At 43.2% G+C, this 15272-nt stretch overlaps 1 protein-coding gene across 2 annotated transcripts in view; it reads right to left on the bottom strand.

Annotated features, from left to right (window-relative positions):
• CRISPLD1 (cysteine rich secretory protein LCCL domain containing 1) overlaps nt 1–4655 on the bottom strand; it is a 117137-nt gene extending 112482 nt beyond the window's left edge. Inside the window, exons 1-2 of one of the 2 annotated variants that reach the window (XM_077270671.1) lie at nt 4500–4655; nt 1976–2306 (exon numbers count right to left, since the gene is read on the bottom strand). In XM_077270671.1, the coding sequence (XP_077126786.1) occupies nt 1976–2233 (258 nt within the window). In that variant the 5' untranslated portion in view covers nt 2234–2306; nt 4500–4655. Of the gene's footprint in view, nt 1–1975; nt 2307–2551; nt 2640–4499 lie in introns of those variants that run through there. The other variant, XM_077270672.1, reaches the window with a different exon arrangement.
• Nucleotides 4656–15272: the final 10617 nt, after the last annotated feature.

Genomic DNA, 15272 nt, shown 5'->3' with positions numbered 1-15272 from the left:
CCAGATGCCGACGCACCGGCCGACGCCACGGCACCAGATGCCGACGCAACGGCCGCCACCACGGGATCGGCCGCCGCCGCACATCTCGGCCAGCAGATCCCAGCACAGATACCTGGCCTGCACACACAGCCCCGCCCCCCAGGAAAGTCCCGCCCGCCCCCAGCACAGCGCCGCAGGCGGCCCCCAGCCCCACCCACAGCCCAGTCACTCTTGAGTGACTGCTGACTGTGCGGCTTGGACAAACTTGTTACTGACGTCACGTCAATTTCCAGAATCTGGAAATTGACGTGACGTCGGCGGAAATTAGCGGTGGCTGCAGCCTGGGGGTCACGTGACCCGGACTCAACCGCCGCCATAGCGCCACTCACAGGCGAAAACGGCAACAGAAGGTATTTATAAAATTAATTAGGGGCCTCGGGGGGATACATTGGGGGGTTAACTGAAAGTAGTGGACAACCCCTTTAAGTACTATTGTTTGGAGACTGAACTTACCAAAGTTTTGACTCCTTGGGTTATAAACATTCTTGGAACCTACAAAAATACCATTGAATTAATCTTGCACTGGGCTATATGTGCAAAAAAAGGGTTTAGGGAATGGGGGGGTCAAACTTATGAACAGATCTTTTTAAGGATTGGATAGAAATCCAGAGGTCAGGCAACTACTTATCATAAATTAATTGCATGTTTTAGTAAATATGTATCACTTTATGAGATGAAAACACCTACTTAAAGCACCACTCCAGCATTTATTTTTATTGCAGAGAGTAAGATCCCTGCACCTAATATCATACTCACCACCTGTAGTCTTCAATTCTCCCTGGCGCCGCTTCAGTCCTATCTTGTGACTGTATCTTCTGTCTGTCAGACAGAAGGTAAAGTCAGAGGTAAAGGTCACAAGTCTCTCACAGAATGAAGAAAAAAAAGGTACTCCAGCATAGAAAAATCTAAAACTTCATCTTCAATGGAAAAAAAATCATAAAAACAGGCACAATGGGAACAAGATATAGGTCCCAGAGAGCTACCAACTGACATGTTTCGACACTTCGGTCTTAATCATGTGGAAACACGTCACTTTTTTAGCTCTCTGGGATCTTGATTTTGTCCGTATTGTGCCTGTTTTTATGATTTTTTTCCATTTAAGACAAAGTTTTAGATTTTTCTATGCTGGAGTACCTTTTCTTCTTCAATCTTTGGAACTTGCCTTCCCAAGCCAATGTGGCTCCGTGCATGGAACTCATTCTTGGAAAGACACTGCAAATGGTGAGCTGACTTCTCCTGTTCCTTATTCCTTCTTTGTAGAAGTCTCTCATCGACTTGCATTAATAAGTGACTGCCAGAAAACACTGGGGCTATCTGGCAGATCACAATCTGCTGGAAACAGACCAGAGCGATGCCGATAAAAGAGGAAAACGACGGCTGTTAAGTATGAGAGTAAGTGCAGGGAACTTATATTACTGGCACCACTCCATCGTTGGAATAAAAAGAAAAAAATGCTGAAGTGGTGCCTTCATAACAGTCCAAAATGGCTGTGGAAATGCTTAGCTATCACATGACTTTGACAACCTGTCATTAAGAAAGTAGCAATGAATTATGCACTACACCAAGAAGAATCCATATAATGGTCACTAGTGCATTATCTGTAACTGCAGTAGCACTGGGATAGGTTGCAGTACATTGGTCCAATTACGGAGCAAGTGGCCTAGTCAGAGACCTAAATTAAACCTGAGCCTAAAGCTGGTGTCACACGTCCATGTTTTCGGGTCCGAACATAGACCGCACTGCACAGACTGGAGATCTGTAGCCAGTCCATGTTTCGTGGTGTATACTAGTGCCGTGAAACATGGATTACAGTGATTACACAGGTTCTCAAATAAGTTAAAGGTTTATTTCCATCACCCATATTACTTTTTTAATATTCATATTATTTTAAAAAATTAATAATTTCAATGCTGTATATAACGGAAACATGTCTTACCATAAACTCCATGTTAGAAGCAGGAGGGTAAACTTCACCTCTCAGTTTATTGTGCAAATCTAGGATAAGCTTCATGTCACTCTCCATAATGGCTCTTTTTCCCCTATGCTTTGCAACCCACCACTCTCCATCTTCATCCATATATTTTTCCAAGAGGCCTTCTAATTGGGTGGCATTAGGAATGAGCATTGGAGCAACTGTTTGAACTATGAATAGCAAGGCAGTCCGCCGGAGCCATTCTTGTGCTGTGCATTTCATGATGAGAGGCCTGTCAACTCTTCGAGAATAAAATCGGATTTAAAGTTGCATGTGTTTGTTCTCAAAATTATACCTGTAAGAAAAATACAATCAATGAAACAAATTGTAGCACAGAGTAAACCGCTCCACAATATGGAAATTATAAAAACAGTAAAAAACATAAGTCAACCAGTATAAAATAAAAAAGAATCAAAGAGAAATGTCACAGCATGAAGAAATAACGTAATTGTGATGTAGACGATTAAATGGGACAATCCAGCTTTGCTACAGCATAGATCTGCTACGTCTACATCTGACTAGCTCATCTATGCTACGTACCTTAATGTCGCAAAAATATATGCAGCACATTAAAAAGCATAAAATAATACCGCCAAGTGAGATTTGAATGCCATCCTAAACACTCTCCTGCAACACAGTGACTAATACTACTGTAACTCTAGACACACGTCTGCTCTGCCAAGACCCCAAGGCACTCCCCCTAGATCCACGTGGGTAGGATGTCAATCAGTGCTGCTCCTGCAGATTCACAGTTACACCGGCTATCCACAGGACCTCACTGCAGCAGATCACTAAATGTTCTGCATCTCAGGAAAAATAAGCAAGGAACAACTCTCAGAGCACAAACTCAGTAATTGAATATAATAAAAGTCAGGGACGGTATAACAAGACTAACAGCATTTTGATCCCTAAACACAATCAATGGGTGACTTATCCAGGTCAGCCAGGAACTCTCGATGCTGCAGCTTTTCCCCTTCATCAGGGTCCTCTTTAGCATCTGTATAGCATCATGTTAGCCAGTAAGATAAAACTACTCCAATGCCACTATTTAACCCATACATTAACAACACAACTAAGAATAAGAATAAACATTGAATTGTCCAAGAAAAGGCAATGCCCTATGTATTCATGCAGTCCTATGTAAATACGTGGACCATGGGTAAGACTTCTGAATGAAATGAAGTGAAACTTTTTTAAAGACACCAGAAATTGCTTGGAAGAATGAACTTCTCAAAGTTGTCCTTTATGTATGTATGGAAAAGCTTAATGTGCTCTAGATAATGGAGTGGTCTTCTCAGGAAGGTGGTCTTTTGGAGAGGCTTCACTGTATCGTGCCAAGTGCAAACTCAGCCCTGCTGTATTTTTAACACAATGATTTGTTTCACACTTTCTATACATTTCATTCTCCATGTCTAGATATTGTAATGATACACGTTGGCACTTTGACAATTCTCACATTACACTTCCCATATCCCCTCTATTGTATATACTGCACAGAACTTATGACAGTCATTTAAACCCAGGAGTTACAATGTATCCACGTGTTAAACGCTTGATTACTTTATAGTCTTGATCTTCCTGATTGATTTTCTGTTGGCGCAGGTAAATCAATATGACACATTCATTGTAGAATTTTCCATGACTGTAAACCAATCCCATTCTTGTGAACGCAGTTGTTTCTGCTGTCTCAGCAGCATGAACATTGATTTCGGCAAGTCCCATTCAAATGAATGAAACAAGCTGAAGAAAGTACTGCATAAAATCTTTCCTAATTTGTGATTCTGTACATGTCAATATTTTGTCAAAACTATTCAACCGATATAACATAACAAGACGATGTATCATCATGTATAACAAGAACATAGCAATCAACGGCGTGAATCTGCATTTTCTTGCTTATTTGTGCCTTTTCTAATGTGCAGTTATATATTTTGATCATATCCTACAGAAATCATTGTGCCCCCCCCCCCCCATTTCAGCCATGGCAAATTGGACAATAGTAGAGTCAATTTTGGCCATTTGAGATGTACAGAGCCCGATGGGATCTTGACTGGGACTTATTGTTCCAGTTTTAGGTCAACATAACTTTACGTACTTGTCTTGGAAGTAATAAGACTGCAGTGCCAAATGCTGCAATGTGCGACCCAACCACAAAATGCTGAGTGGATAGTTTCAGCTGCTCGGAGGAGAACAGATGAGAGCAGAACTGTTTATATACAACTTTCAAGAATTCAATGAATTCCGTCTGCATAGTTTCTCCTCGCCTTTGTAGGAAATCTCCCGCAACTATTGCAAAGTTCACACATGCAATACAGAAATAATATAGTATCCAAGTATGAAGTCCACAGTTATAGACAAGTGCCATACAGTCACATGCTCCTGAGTGTAGCCCCATACATTCAGAAGCAGCTGAGTATAGCACAGCCATAGCCTTGTACAGTGAAAAGCAGAAAATAAAAGACTAACTCTGTGCTGAATGGATACTTACTGCTTGGCGTGGGAAGCAAGTCCAGGGCTGAGAAGCGACTTAGTACCAGGGGCTCTCTGTGCTGGGGATACAGCACTGGCAGCAGAGCTTGTCACTCAGTAATCCCACCAGATCAGAGAGCGGGGCTTTCAAAGCAGATCCTAGCTATAGAGGAGGAGTCTGCGGAAAGTGCATTGAGCTCTACCCCCTCTTTCCTCTTGATTGTCATGTGCTTTTTTGTGCAAGTGTTCAGGTGGGTGGTCGAGTATGCTGTGAGCACAGGATTAATACTTGTAATTTCTGCACAGAAATAGAGCGCTGTTAGGTATTGAGAATGACCGGATTGTGGATGTGATTTCGCTTGCAGGAAATAGTTTAACGTTATTTTAACTTCACGTAAATAAAAATAGATGTTAAAAAATATAATTTTTCTGCAACCAGGACTCATTTAAACTTCAGTGATTTTTCTCGTACACAAAAAACCACACCGATTTTTATCAGTGTTTTGGATCATATTTCCATCAGTGTTTGGTCAGTTTTTACCATCAGTTTTGTTTGTGATTTTCTTGTAGGCAAACAAATAATTAAATTAGAAAACTTGTTAATCTTGTACAGCACACAGATGGTGATGTGCACCGTAAGTGATTTATAGCAACTAATAGACTTTTATGGGTAATTTTGGCCCATTTTATTTATTATTATTTATTTGGCCCACATTGGGTCACAAATAAGACATGAGCGAGCATGTTCATGTGCTAATAGAAAGTATTTGAGCATGCTCGTGTGCTAATAGAAAGTATTCGAGCATGCCGAATATAATGCTCGAGTCGCCGTGGCTGCATGTCTCATGGCTGTTCAACAGCCACAAAACATGCTGGGATTCCCTGTTTGTTAGGCAATCCCTGCATGTGTTGCTGCTGTTGAACAGCCATGAGACATGCAGTCATGGCGATTCTAACATAGTATTCAAGCACACCAAAGATACTCTATTAACACACAAGCATGTTCACTCAACACTTGTCACAATCTAAATTCTCTGTCAGTATGGTTTTGTAGTGTGGGAGGAAACATGAGGAGAATGTGCAAACTCCCTGCAGATGTTGTCTTTGATGGGATGTGAACCCAGGACCCCAGCGCTGCAGCGTAAAAATAACATAGTAGATGTTAAAGGGGTATTCCCATCTCCAAAATCCTATCCCAATATGTAGTAGGTGTTGTAACGAATGGAAACAGAGGCACAGGTGGGGAAGTGCAAATTTGTGTATTGTACTTATTGGGGAACCACAGGACCACTACCCGGGGGCTCTGAAGGGGGTGTGACTAAGCGAGCCCCGGACTCCCGTAGTAAGACCCCTCAAACAGAGCCAGAGTGGAAGTTCAGGAGATGCAAGGTGCTACCTCCAGTTAAACCCTGGGTATGTGGAAGCTGACTTGGCTGGACTGGCGGGCAGGCAGGTACTGCAAGTAGCGGAGAACCGGACAGGAGGCAGGCAGCTCAAACGGGTAGCGGGCAACAGTTGGCATGGAGAGAAGCAGGTAGTGCAGGCGTAGCCCCAGAAGGCGAGGGAAGCATGGAGGGTACACTGAGGAGACAAACCAGAATTAGCAAGGTACAAGCTGAGCATAACACACAAGGCCAGGAACCTGAGAACTAGCAACAGGAAACACTTGTTGCTCAGGCACCTCCCTATGCTCAAAGGTGCCTGAAATAGTACGAGACACTCAACCATTTTCCTGAGACCTATTTTTGAAAATGGTGCATGGTCCCTTTAAGAGACTGAGAGTGTGCACACCCTTAGTGACGTGTCATTAGACCTGCGGGATGCATGCAGCATCCAGAAAGCAGCAACAGGAGCAGGCAGCATGGGACGCGGAACGGGAGCCCCAGGAGACCGGCGTCCACACTGGGCACCGCGCCGAAGCCGCGGCCCCAAGTACACAGGTACGGACCAGGACAACAATGCTACAGTACCCCCCATGTATGCCCCTCTTGTTCAAGTCTGCAAAAAATGTCTCCAGTAGGAGAGGGGCCTAAATATTCTCCTTGGGCTCCATGACCTCTCCTCAGGATCAAAGCCCTTCCAATCTACCAGAAAAAAAGGTCTTTCCTCTTACCCTTTTCTTGGCCAATATACTCGCAACCTCATAGACATCCTCCTTGTTGACGGACTCAGGAGTGGTACTCGGGTCCTTAAAAAAGGAGCTCAAGATAACTGGTTTGAGGAGGGAAACATCAAAGGAGTTAGGTGCACGTAAAGAAGCAGGCAATTTTAACTTAAAAGAGACAGCATTAATTTGTTTCAAGATGAAGCGAGGTCCCAATTTGTAGGAAGACATTTTCAGACAGATGTACTTAGAGTAGAGCCACATTTTATCCCCAGGCGGAAAGGTCAGAGCCTCCAGGCGCATCTTATCGGCATGCTTCTTCATACGCTGTGACGCTCTCTCTAAAGCAGTCTTGGTGTCTCCCCACACTTTGTGGAAATCTTCAGCAAGAGTGTCAGCAACTGGACTGCCTGAAGACCCAGAGACAGGAAGTGGGATTCCGGGTTGCAGTGCGAACACAATCTGGAAGGGAGACTTAGCAGAGGACTGACTTACGTGATTATTGTAGGAGAATGCCCACGGTAGTAACTTGACCCAGTCATTGTGGTGCACGTTGATGGAGTGACGCAGGTATGCAGACACAATCTGATTGACCCTTTCCACCTGACCGTTGGATTGAGGATGATACGCAGAAGAAAAATCCAGCTCCACCTTCATTAGTTTACAGACCGCCCTCCAGAACTTCAAAGTGAATTGGACACCTTTGACGGAAAATATGCTGAATGAAGTGGTCGGCAAGTTCAGGAGCAGAAGGAAGACTAGACAAAGGGGTAAAGTGAGCCATCTTCAAAAAGCGGTCCACCACGACCCATATAACAGAGCAGCCAAACGAGACAGGAAGATCCGTAATAAAGTCCATAGCAATGTGCTGCCAGGGAACTGAAGGAATGGGAAGCAGTAGAAAACGCCTGGATGGAAGACGCTTCGCAGTTTTATTTTGGGCACAGGAGTGGCCAGCCAAGACATATTCCAGGATGTTCCTATGCATGGTGGACCACCAGTAATAATGGGAAATGAGTTGCAAAGCCTTCACTTGCCCAGCGTGGTCAGACAACTTAGAAGAGTGACCCCACTGAAGAATTTGTCTCCTGTCCAAACTACCTACCCAAGTCTTACCAGGAGGAATCTGAGACAAATTGACAGAGGCCACTGTCACCATTCGGGAGGGCTCAATGATGTGTTGAGGTTCCTCCAAGTTGGGAGGCAGAAAGCACCTAGAGAGAGCGTCGGCCTTGATATTCTTGCTAGCAGGGTGAAAAGAACAAAATTAAATCCAGCAAAGAACAGAGACTAGCTGGCTTGATGAGGATTCAGCCTCTGAGCAGACTGGATATAGGCAAAATTCTCATGGTCGGTGAAAATAATGACCTGGTGTACTGCTTCCTTGAGAAGATGACACCACTCTTGCAGAGCCAGTTTGATGGTCAGTAACTCCCGATCTCCAATGGAATAATTTATTTCAGAAGCGGAAAAAACCTTTGAAAAGAAGCCACAAGTGACCATTCGCCTGGAGGAAGACTTCTGGGTAAGAACTGCTCCTGCACCTATGGAGGAGGCATCGACCTCGAGGAAGAACTGTTTATCTGAAATTGGCCAATGGAGCATGGGTGCAGAAGTGAAGGCTTTATTTAGAGAGGTAAACACCTCCTTTGCTTCGGGTGACCAATCCTTGAAATTGGCGCTTTTTTGGGTCAGAGCAGAGATGGGGCCACCCGAGATGAGAAATGTGGAGTAAATTGGTTATAATAGTTAGCGAACCCCAGGAACTGTTGTGTCACTTTAAGCCCGGTTGGGAGGGGCCATTTGATAATAGAAGCCAACTTTTGGGAATCCATCATCAAACCATTGGACAAGACAATGTAATCAAGGAATGGCAAATAGGGTTGCTCAGAGACTCACTTCTCAAACTTGGAGTACAGCCTGTTCGGCCAGAGTCTCTGCAGAACCTGATGGACATATTTTCAATGAGTGGCCAAATCTGGAAAGTAAATCAAGATGTCATCCAAATAGACAACAACACAAGAATACAGGTGATCCCTTTGAGCTGCGCTCCTCCTGGGGCTGCTTGACCAAGCTCACCTTGTCTACCTGCATAGGCTCTGGTGAAGTACTGAGAAACCACCGACCTCAGGGAACTAGGAGCCAGGCGAAAAAGTCTCTTTTCCTGCTTAGTCTCCGTGGAGTGTTCCTGAAACCGGAAATCAATTCTAGTTGCCAAGGATATCAGGTCATCCAAGGAGGTAGGAACATCCCGGCCTGCCAATTCATCCTTGATTCTACTGGGAAGGCCCTCCCAGAAGGCGGCCATCCATGCCTCGTCATTCCGGGAGAGCTCAGAGGAGAGGGTGCAGAACCGGACAATGTACTGAGCTACTTTGAGATCCTCCTGGCAAAGGCGGAGAAGAGAAGACGCTGTAGAAGTAGTATGGCCTGGATCATCGAAGGTCCTGCGAAAGGCCCCAAGGAAGGACTGGAGATTGTTAACTAGTGGATCCCCTCTCTTCTACAGCCAGACAAGAGCCTTTCCTGCAAGGTGGGACATCATGGAGGCTACATTAGCCCGATCGGAAGCAAACAGATGGCCCAACAGTTCAAAGTGCAGCGTGCACTGATTAATGAACCCCCGACACTGGGTAGGATCTCCATCAAACCAGGTGGGAGCCAGCACATGGGTGAAGCCGGATGTCTGGAGGCCAGCAGCTGAGACAGTCACATCCTGGGCAGAGGCGGAGGAGACCAAAGAGGTTGCAGAGTCTACACAAGATGACAAGTTCCTTAAATACGTCGTAATCTTCTTCTGCTGGTCTCTCAGGCGGGTGACTTCCTGATATACCTCTGCGGCCGGAGGTGATTGGGAGCCAGAGGGTTCCATGGCCTGAGCAAGCTGTAACGAATAGAAATGGAGGCACAGGTGGTAAAGTGCATATTCGTATATTGAACTTATTGTGGAACCACGGGACCACTACCCTGGGGGCTCCGAAGGGGGCATGACTTAGTGAGCCCTGGACTCCCGTAGTAAGACCCCTCAAACAGGGACAGAGTGGAAGTTCGGGAGATGCAAGGTGCTACCTCCAGTTAGACCCCAGGTATGTGGAAGCTGACTCAGCTAGACTGGCGGGCAGACAGGTACTGCAAGTAGCGGAGAACCAGACAGCAGGCAGGCAGTGCAAACGGGTAGTGGGCAACACCTGGCATGGAGAGAAGCAGGTAGTGCAGGCATAGCCCCAGAATGCGAGGGAAGCACGGAGGGTACACTGAGGAGACAAACCAGAATTAGCAAGGTACAAGCTGAGCATAACACACAAGAGCCGGGAACCTGAGAACTAGCAACAGGAAGCACTTGTTGCTCAGGCACCTCCCTAGGGGCAGAGGTGCCTGAAATAGTAAGAGACACTCAGCCATTGGCTGAGGCCTATTTTTGAAAATGGCGCACTGTCTCTTTAAGAAACTGGGAGTGCGTGAGCACCCTTAGTGATGTGCCAGGAAACCTACGGGACACACGCAGCTTCCAGGAAGCAGCAGCAGGAGTAGGCAGCACGGGACGTGGACCGGATGCCCCAGGAGATTGGTGTCCTTGCCAGGCACCGCGCTGAAGCGGTGGCCCCAAGGAATCACAGGTGCAGACCAAGAGAGTGTACAGGCATTGCAGGACCTTAGGAATCCATGTTTAATACCACTAGCAACTAGCTATCTAACTCTCACTATATCAGTGATCATAGCCATGGGTACTTAAGGTCCTGCAATGCCTGCACATGGAGGAAAGAGACATGACAAATAAAAAATACTATACTACATTCCTAATAGGAGTTATTTGCTAATATAATTATTATTACTACACCTACTACATATTGGGATAGGACCTTGGAGGTCGGAATAACCCCTTAACTCCTTTTATTTATAAAAATCTCTGGAGGCAGTTATCTTCTGGGCAGTGTCCTCCCCATAACCTGGAAGAGGTCATTTACAGAAAGCGATAAATGATTTATCAACAAAAAGCCATTCGATATGAGACATACAGGTATGGCTTTTTTCAGCTGTCTAAAACCTGTGTGCTTATTATTAGTTTAGATAGGTCAAATGTGATGACATATTCCCTTTAATTATGCTCAGTATTAAATTATAAAGATTAAAATAAAACAATGATAATAAGGAGCATTAAGTTTGGCTGGTTGTTTTGGCCCTCCACAACAATCATTGTCTCTCAAGTGGCTCTTGGGAAAATGAATTGCCCACCCCTGATCTTTATGGTGGTAATGTTGTTCAAAATTCATATCTATATCTATATATATAATTGTCTAAGGGTTTTTCCGTCTGTCTGTCTGTCTGTCTTTCTGTCTGTCTGTCTGTCTTTCTGTCTGTCTGTCCTGGAAATCCTGCGTCTCTGATTGGTCGAGGCCGCCAGGCCTCGACCAATCAGCGACGGGCACAGCATGGCGACGATGATGTCATAATGGAAATCCCGCGTCTCTGATTGGTCAAGGCCGCCAGGCCTCGACCAATCAGCGACGGGCACAGTATCGACGTAGATGTCATAATGGTTGCCATGGCGACGATGATGTCATAAAGGTTGCCTTGACCAATCAGCGACGGGCACAGTATCGACGTAGATGTCATAATGGTTGCCATGGTGACGATGATGTCAAAAAGGTTGCCTCGACCAATCAGCGACGGGCACAGTCGGAATCATCATTGTCCATATACTACGGGGACATGCATATTCTAGAATACCCGATGCGTTAGAATCGGGCCACAATCTAGTATATATATAATTGTCTAAGGGTCTGTTTGTCTGTAACCAAAATCCCGTGTCGCTGATTGGTCGCGCCTGGCCGGCCTCAACCAATCAGCATTCATAAATAAACCACATACATATACTAAAACAAGAATAACATGAAGGACAGTCTGTGAGGGAGAAAATAACATGGAGAACAGTCTGTGAGGGAGAGAATAACATGGAGGACAGTCTGTGAGGGAGAGAATAACATGGAGGAGAGTTTGTGAGAGAGAGAATAACATGGAGGACAGTCTGTGAGGGAGAGAATAACATGGAGGACAGTCTGTGAGGGAGAGAATAACATGGAGGACAGTCTGTGAAGTAGAGAATAACATGGAGGACAGTCTGTGAGGGAGAGAATAACATGGACGACAGTCTGTGAGGGAGAGAATAACATGGAGGAGAGTTTGTGAGAGAGAGAATAACATGGAGGACAGTCTGTGAGGGAGAGAATAACATGGAGGACAGTCTGTGAGGGAGAGAATAACATGGAGGACAGTCTGTGAAGTAGAGAATAACATGGAGGACAGTCTGTGAGGGAGAGAATAACATGGAGGACAGTGTGTGAGGGAGAGAATAACATGGAGTACAGTGTGTGAGGGAGAGAATAACATGGAGGACAGTCTGTGATGGAGAGAATAACCAGGAGGACAGTCTGTGAGGGAGAGAATAACATGGAGGACAGTGTGTGAGGGAGAGAATAACATGGAGGACAGTCTGTGAGGGAGAGAATAACATGGACGACAGTCTGTGAGGGAGAGAATAACATGGAAGACAGTCTATGAGAGAGAGAATAACAGGGAGGACAGTCTGGCGTGGGATTTAAACACCGCTTCACTGATAATGTATATATTTTACCCAGAAAATCCTGTGTATTCATTGCATTATTCCTAAATCTTCATAAATAAACTACATACATATTCTAAAATACCCAATGCATTAGAATCGGGCCACCATCTACAGAAGTATTCAATATTCACATATAGGTGCTCTGAAACTGCAGTTGCATCAGTTTGTAAACTAGTGCAATGCATTTATAACAACCTGCACCTGTACATTTATGTCATTTTGCCAGCAAGTGCTGATCAATTTTGTCTGGTGTATACAGTATACATACTGATGTAAAACAGCCTGTGTAATGTTGGAACAGGCATTAGGCAAATTTTGGATACATCACTATGGTTTTCTTTTTCTTTAATGTGATGACTAATAGATAAATTCAACCACAGGTAAGTCTAGTTATTTATTAAACAGGTGTCCAGCAGACAGTTGACTTAAAAAGATTGTTACTTAAGAAAGAAAATCTCCTCCCACTTCTTGCTGTCAACAATGGCACTACAGGGAAGAGAAATGTCAAAAGATCTGAGAAAAAAATAGTTTCTTTATGCAACAAAATATGAAGGTAACAAGAAGATTAGCAAAGCTTTACATATTAGTCAGAATACAACTATGGTATCTCACAAAGAAGTCCAGGCTGACCACGAAAGTTAAAATCTAAACATGAGCATCTTCTGATATGAAGGGTTGAAGAAAATTAAAAGCAAGTTCACTACAGTTAGATAAAGAAGTAGAAAAGACCACATACAATTTTCCAGGGTCTATGCTGAAAAATAAATACTGTTGAGTGATTAGACCAAGATAAATGTTTTTGAAACTGATAGCTTCAAAACTGTATGGCATAGCAAACGTGAAGAGAACAAAGAAAAATTAATTGTGCCTACATGACACATGGTGGTGGAAGTGTCCTTATGTGGGGCTACATGAGCACTGCTGGTGTTGGGGAGCTACATTTCATTGATAGTATCATGAATTCACAGATGTACTGCTCAATTTTCAAAAAGAACATGCTAACATCACTCTGTGCTTTGGTAGACATGCATTTTTCCAACATGATAATGATCCAAAACACATTTACATTTAAAGCCACTGTTGCATTTCTGAAGAAAAGGGTGAAGTGATTCAGTTGCCAAGTATGTCTCCTGATCTGAACCCAACTGAAACACCTTTGGGGAATTCTGAAATGTCAAGTTGAGCAGCATTCTCCATCCAGTATCCAGGCTCAAAAGAGGTCATTCTTGAAGACTAGAAAAAGATAGATGTTGCAAGATGTCGCCAACTTCTTTGCTACATGTCTAGAAAACTTGGTGCTGTCCTAAAAGTTCATGGAAATAAAATCATACAAAATACTCTATTTAATTGTTTTTGATGTTGCTTTACATTAAATAATAAGAGTTAAATTTAAGATTTTTGGAATGAATGTTATATTAACCTCACTTTCATTTTATCGGCTAAAAATGTTCTATGAATCTTTGCATTGTCAAAATTTTGGAAATTGTTCTTGTATTCAATGAGATATTGATTAAAATCTTACTTTTCAAATGGATGTATTGATTTTTCCTGAGCACTGCATATCAGCAATCACAGTAAAGAAATATTAAACCACAGCTATATATCCAAAGCTTGTCTACTCCACAGGATGATTTTTGGAGGGAATAACCCTTTATAGAAGGAACAAGTTACTTTGTCAACTTATTTTCTGCTCCTTAATGATATCCCAATGGCTTCTCTCACTCATGGGTCCTCAAAGTACATTAGATGATGCACTACCCAGTATTTTCACTAGCTCCTCATCACTCTTTTTCTGTTCTACAGCCTACTCTCTAATGAATGACAATACCATTCCGGCCTCCAGCATTCCGGCTGTCTAATAGAACAACTTTAGGTTTGCTCAGAAAACAATTGAAACAATCACAATCTGGGTCAGTTTCAGGCTCTTCTTGAATGTATTCTGACATTAACATCTCCTCCTATTAGCTGAAAAGCTAGTAAGTAGCTTTTCTACTGTAAGTTATTTTGACCAGACATTGTGGGAACACCATATATAATGGCTCAACAGCCCATGCCACCTACGTCAGTGTACCTAACATGGCTAACTTCTTTTCATTTAAACTATGTCATCACAAATACAAAAACAGCAGCAATGTTTCAACCTCTACTTTAGATCTGATCATTATTGGATGCTCAAGCCACCTTCTTTCACTTGAATTTTTCTCTGTAAAAGGGATTTTTGTGCATCTACGACACGTGCATCTACATGGTATTGAAGCTAAATGCTTTCTTAATACTGATATTGTTAGAGAAAGTTTATAATACTGGGTTCAAAGATGGTCAAATTGAAAAATGGGAAATCACGTGCACAAACTGAAAATATGATTAGCTCCATGTGCACCTTGTCCAACCTGTATCGGAGTTGTCTTCCAATTGCATGCACTATTTTGGAGGGGTAGATCTATAGCCAGGTTTATATAAGAAAGGAAGTGAATTTGTAACTAAAAGAATTTGAATCTGCCCACCCCCTTATTAGTTCCTTTTTATGTATCAGGAATCACTCTTGTGGTTTACAGGGAGAAGGGATACAATTATTTAAATAAACTCTCTGATTGTTTCCTGTACAATTGATGTGCTTCATTTATTTAGGTTGGTATTATGGACATTAAGTGCCTGTCCTTGACAATCAGTTGATAATATAAAAGATAAAATTCATGGTGGTAAGAAAAAAAAGATTCTGAATTGTGGGCTATAAGAGATCTGATTTGGAGAACTGGACTCCTCTAAGGGCTGTCTCTGGGAAACAAGTTATAGGCCAGATTGTTTGATTTACACTGCTCAAAAAATAAAGGGAACACTAAAATGCCACATCCTAGATTTCTCTGAAGGAAATACTCCAGTTGCAAATTTGTACTCCAGTTGCAAATTTGTATTCATTGCATAGTGGAATGTGTTCAGAACAATAAAATATAACAATTATCAATGTAAATCAAAATGAATCTCCCATGGAGGTCTGGATTTGGAATGATACTCAAAATTAAAGTGGAAAATCAAATTACAAGCTGATCCAGCTTCAGTAGAAATGC

The sequence above is a fragment of the Ranitomeya variabilis genome, chromosome 6, assembly GCF_051348905.1.
Source record: "Ranitomeya variabilis isolate aRanVar5 chromosome 6, aRanVar5.hap1, whole genome shotgun sequence".
In the NCBI taxonomy this organism is placed as follows: domain Eukaryota; kingdom Metazoa; phylum Chordata; class Amphibia; order Anura; family Dendrobatidae; genus Ranitomeya; species Ranitomeya variabilis.
The sequence above is the reverse complement of the archived record's forward strand: the minus strand, read 5'-3'. Positions and strand labels throughout refer to the sequence as shown.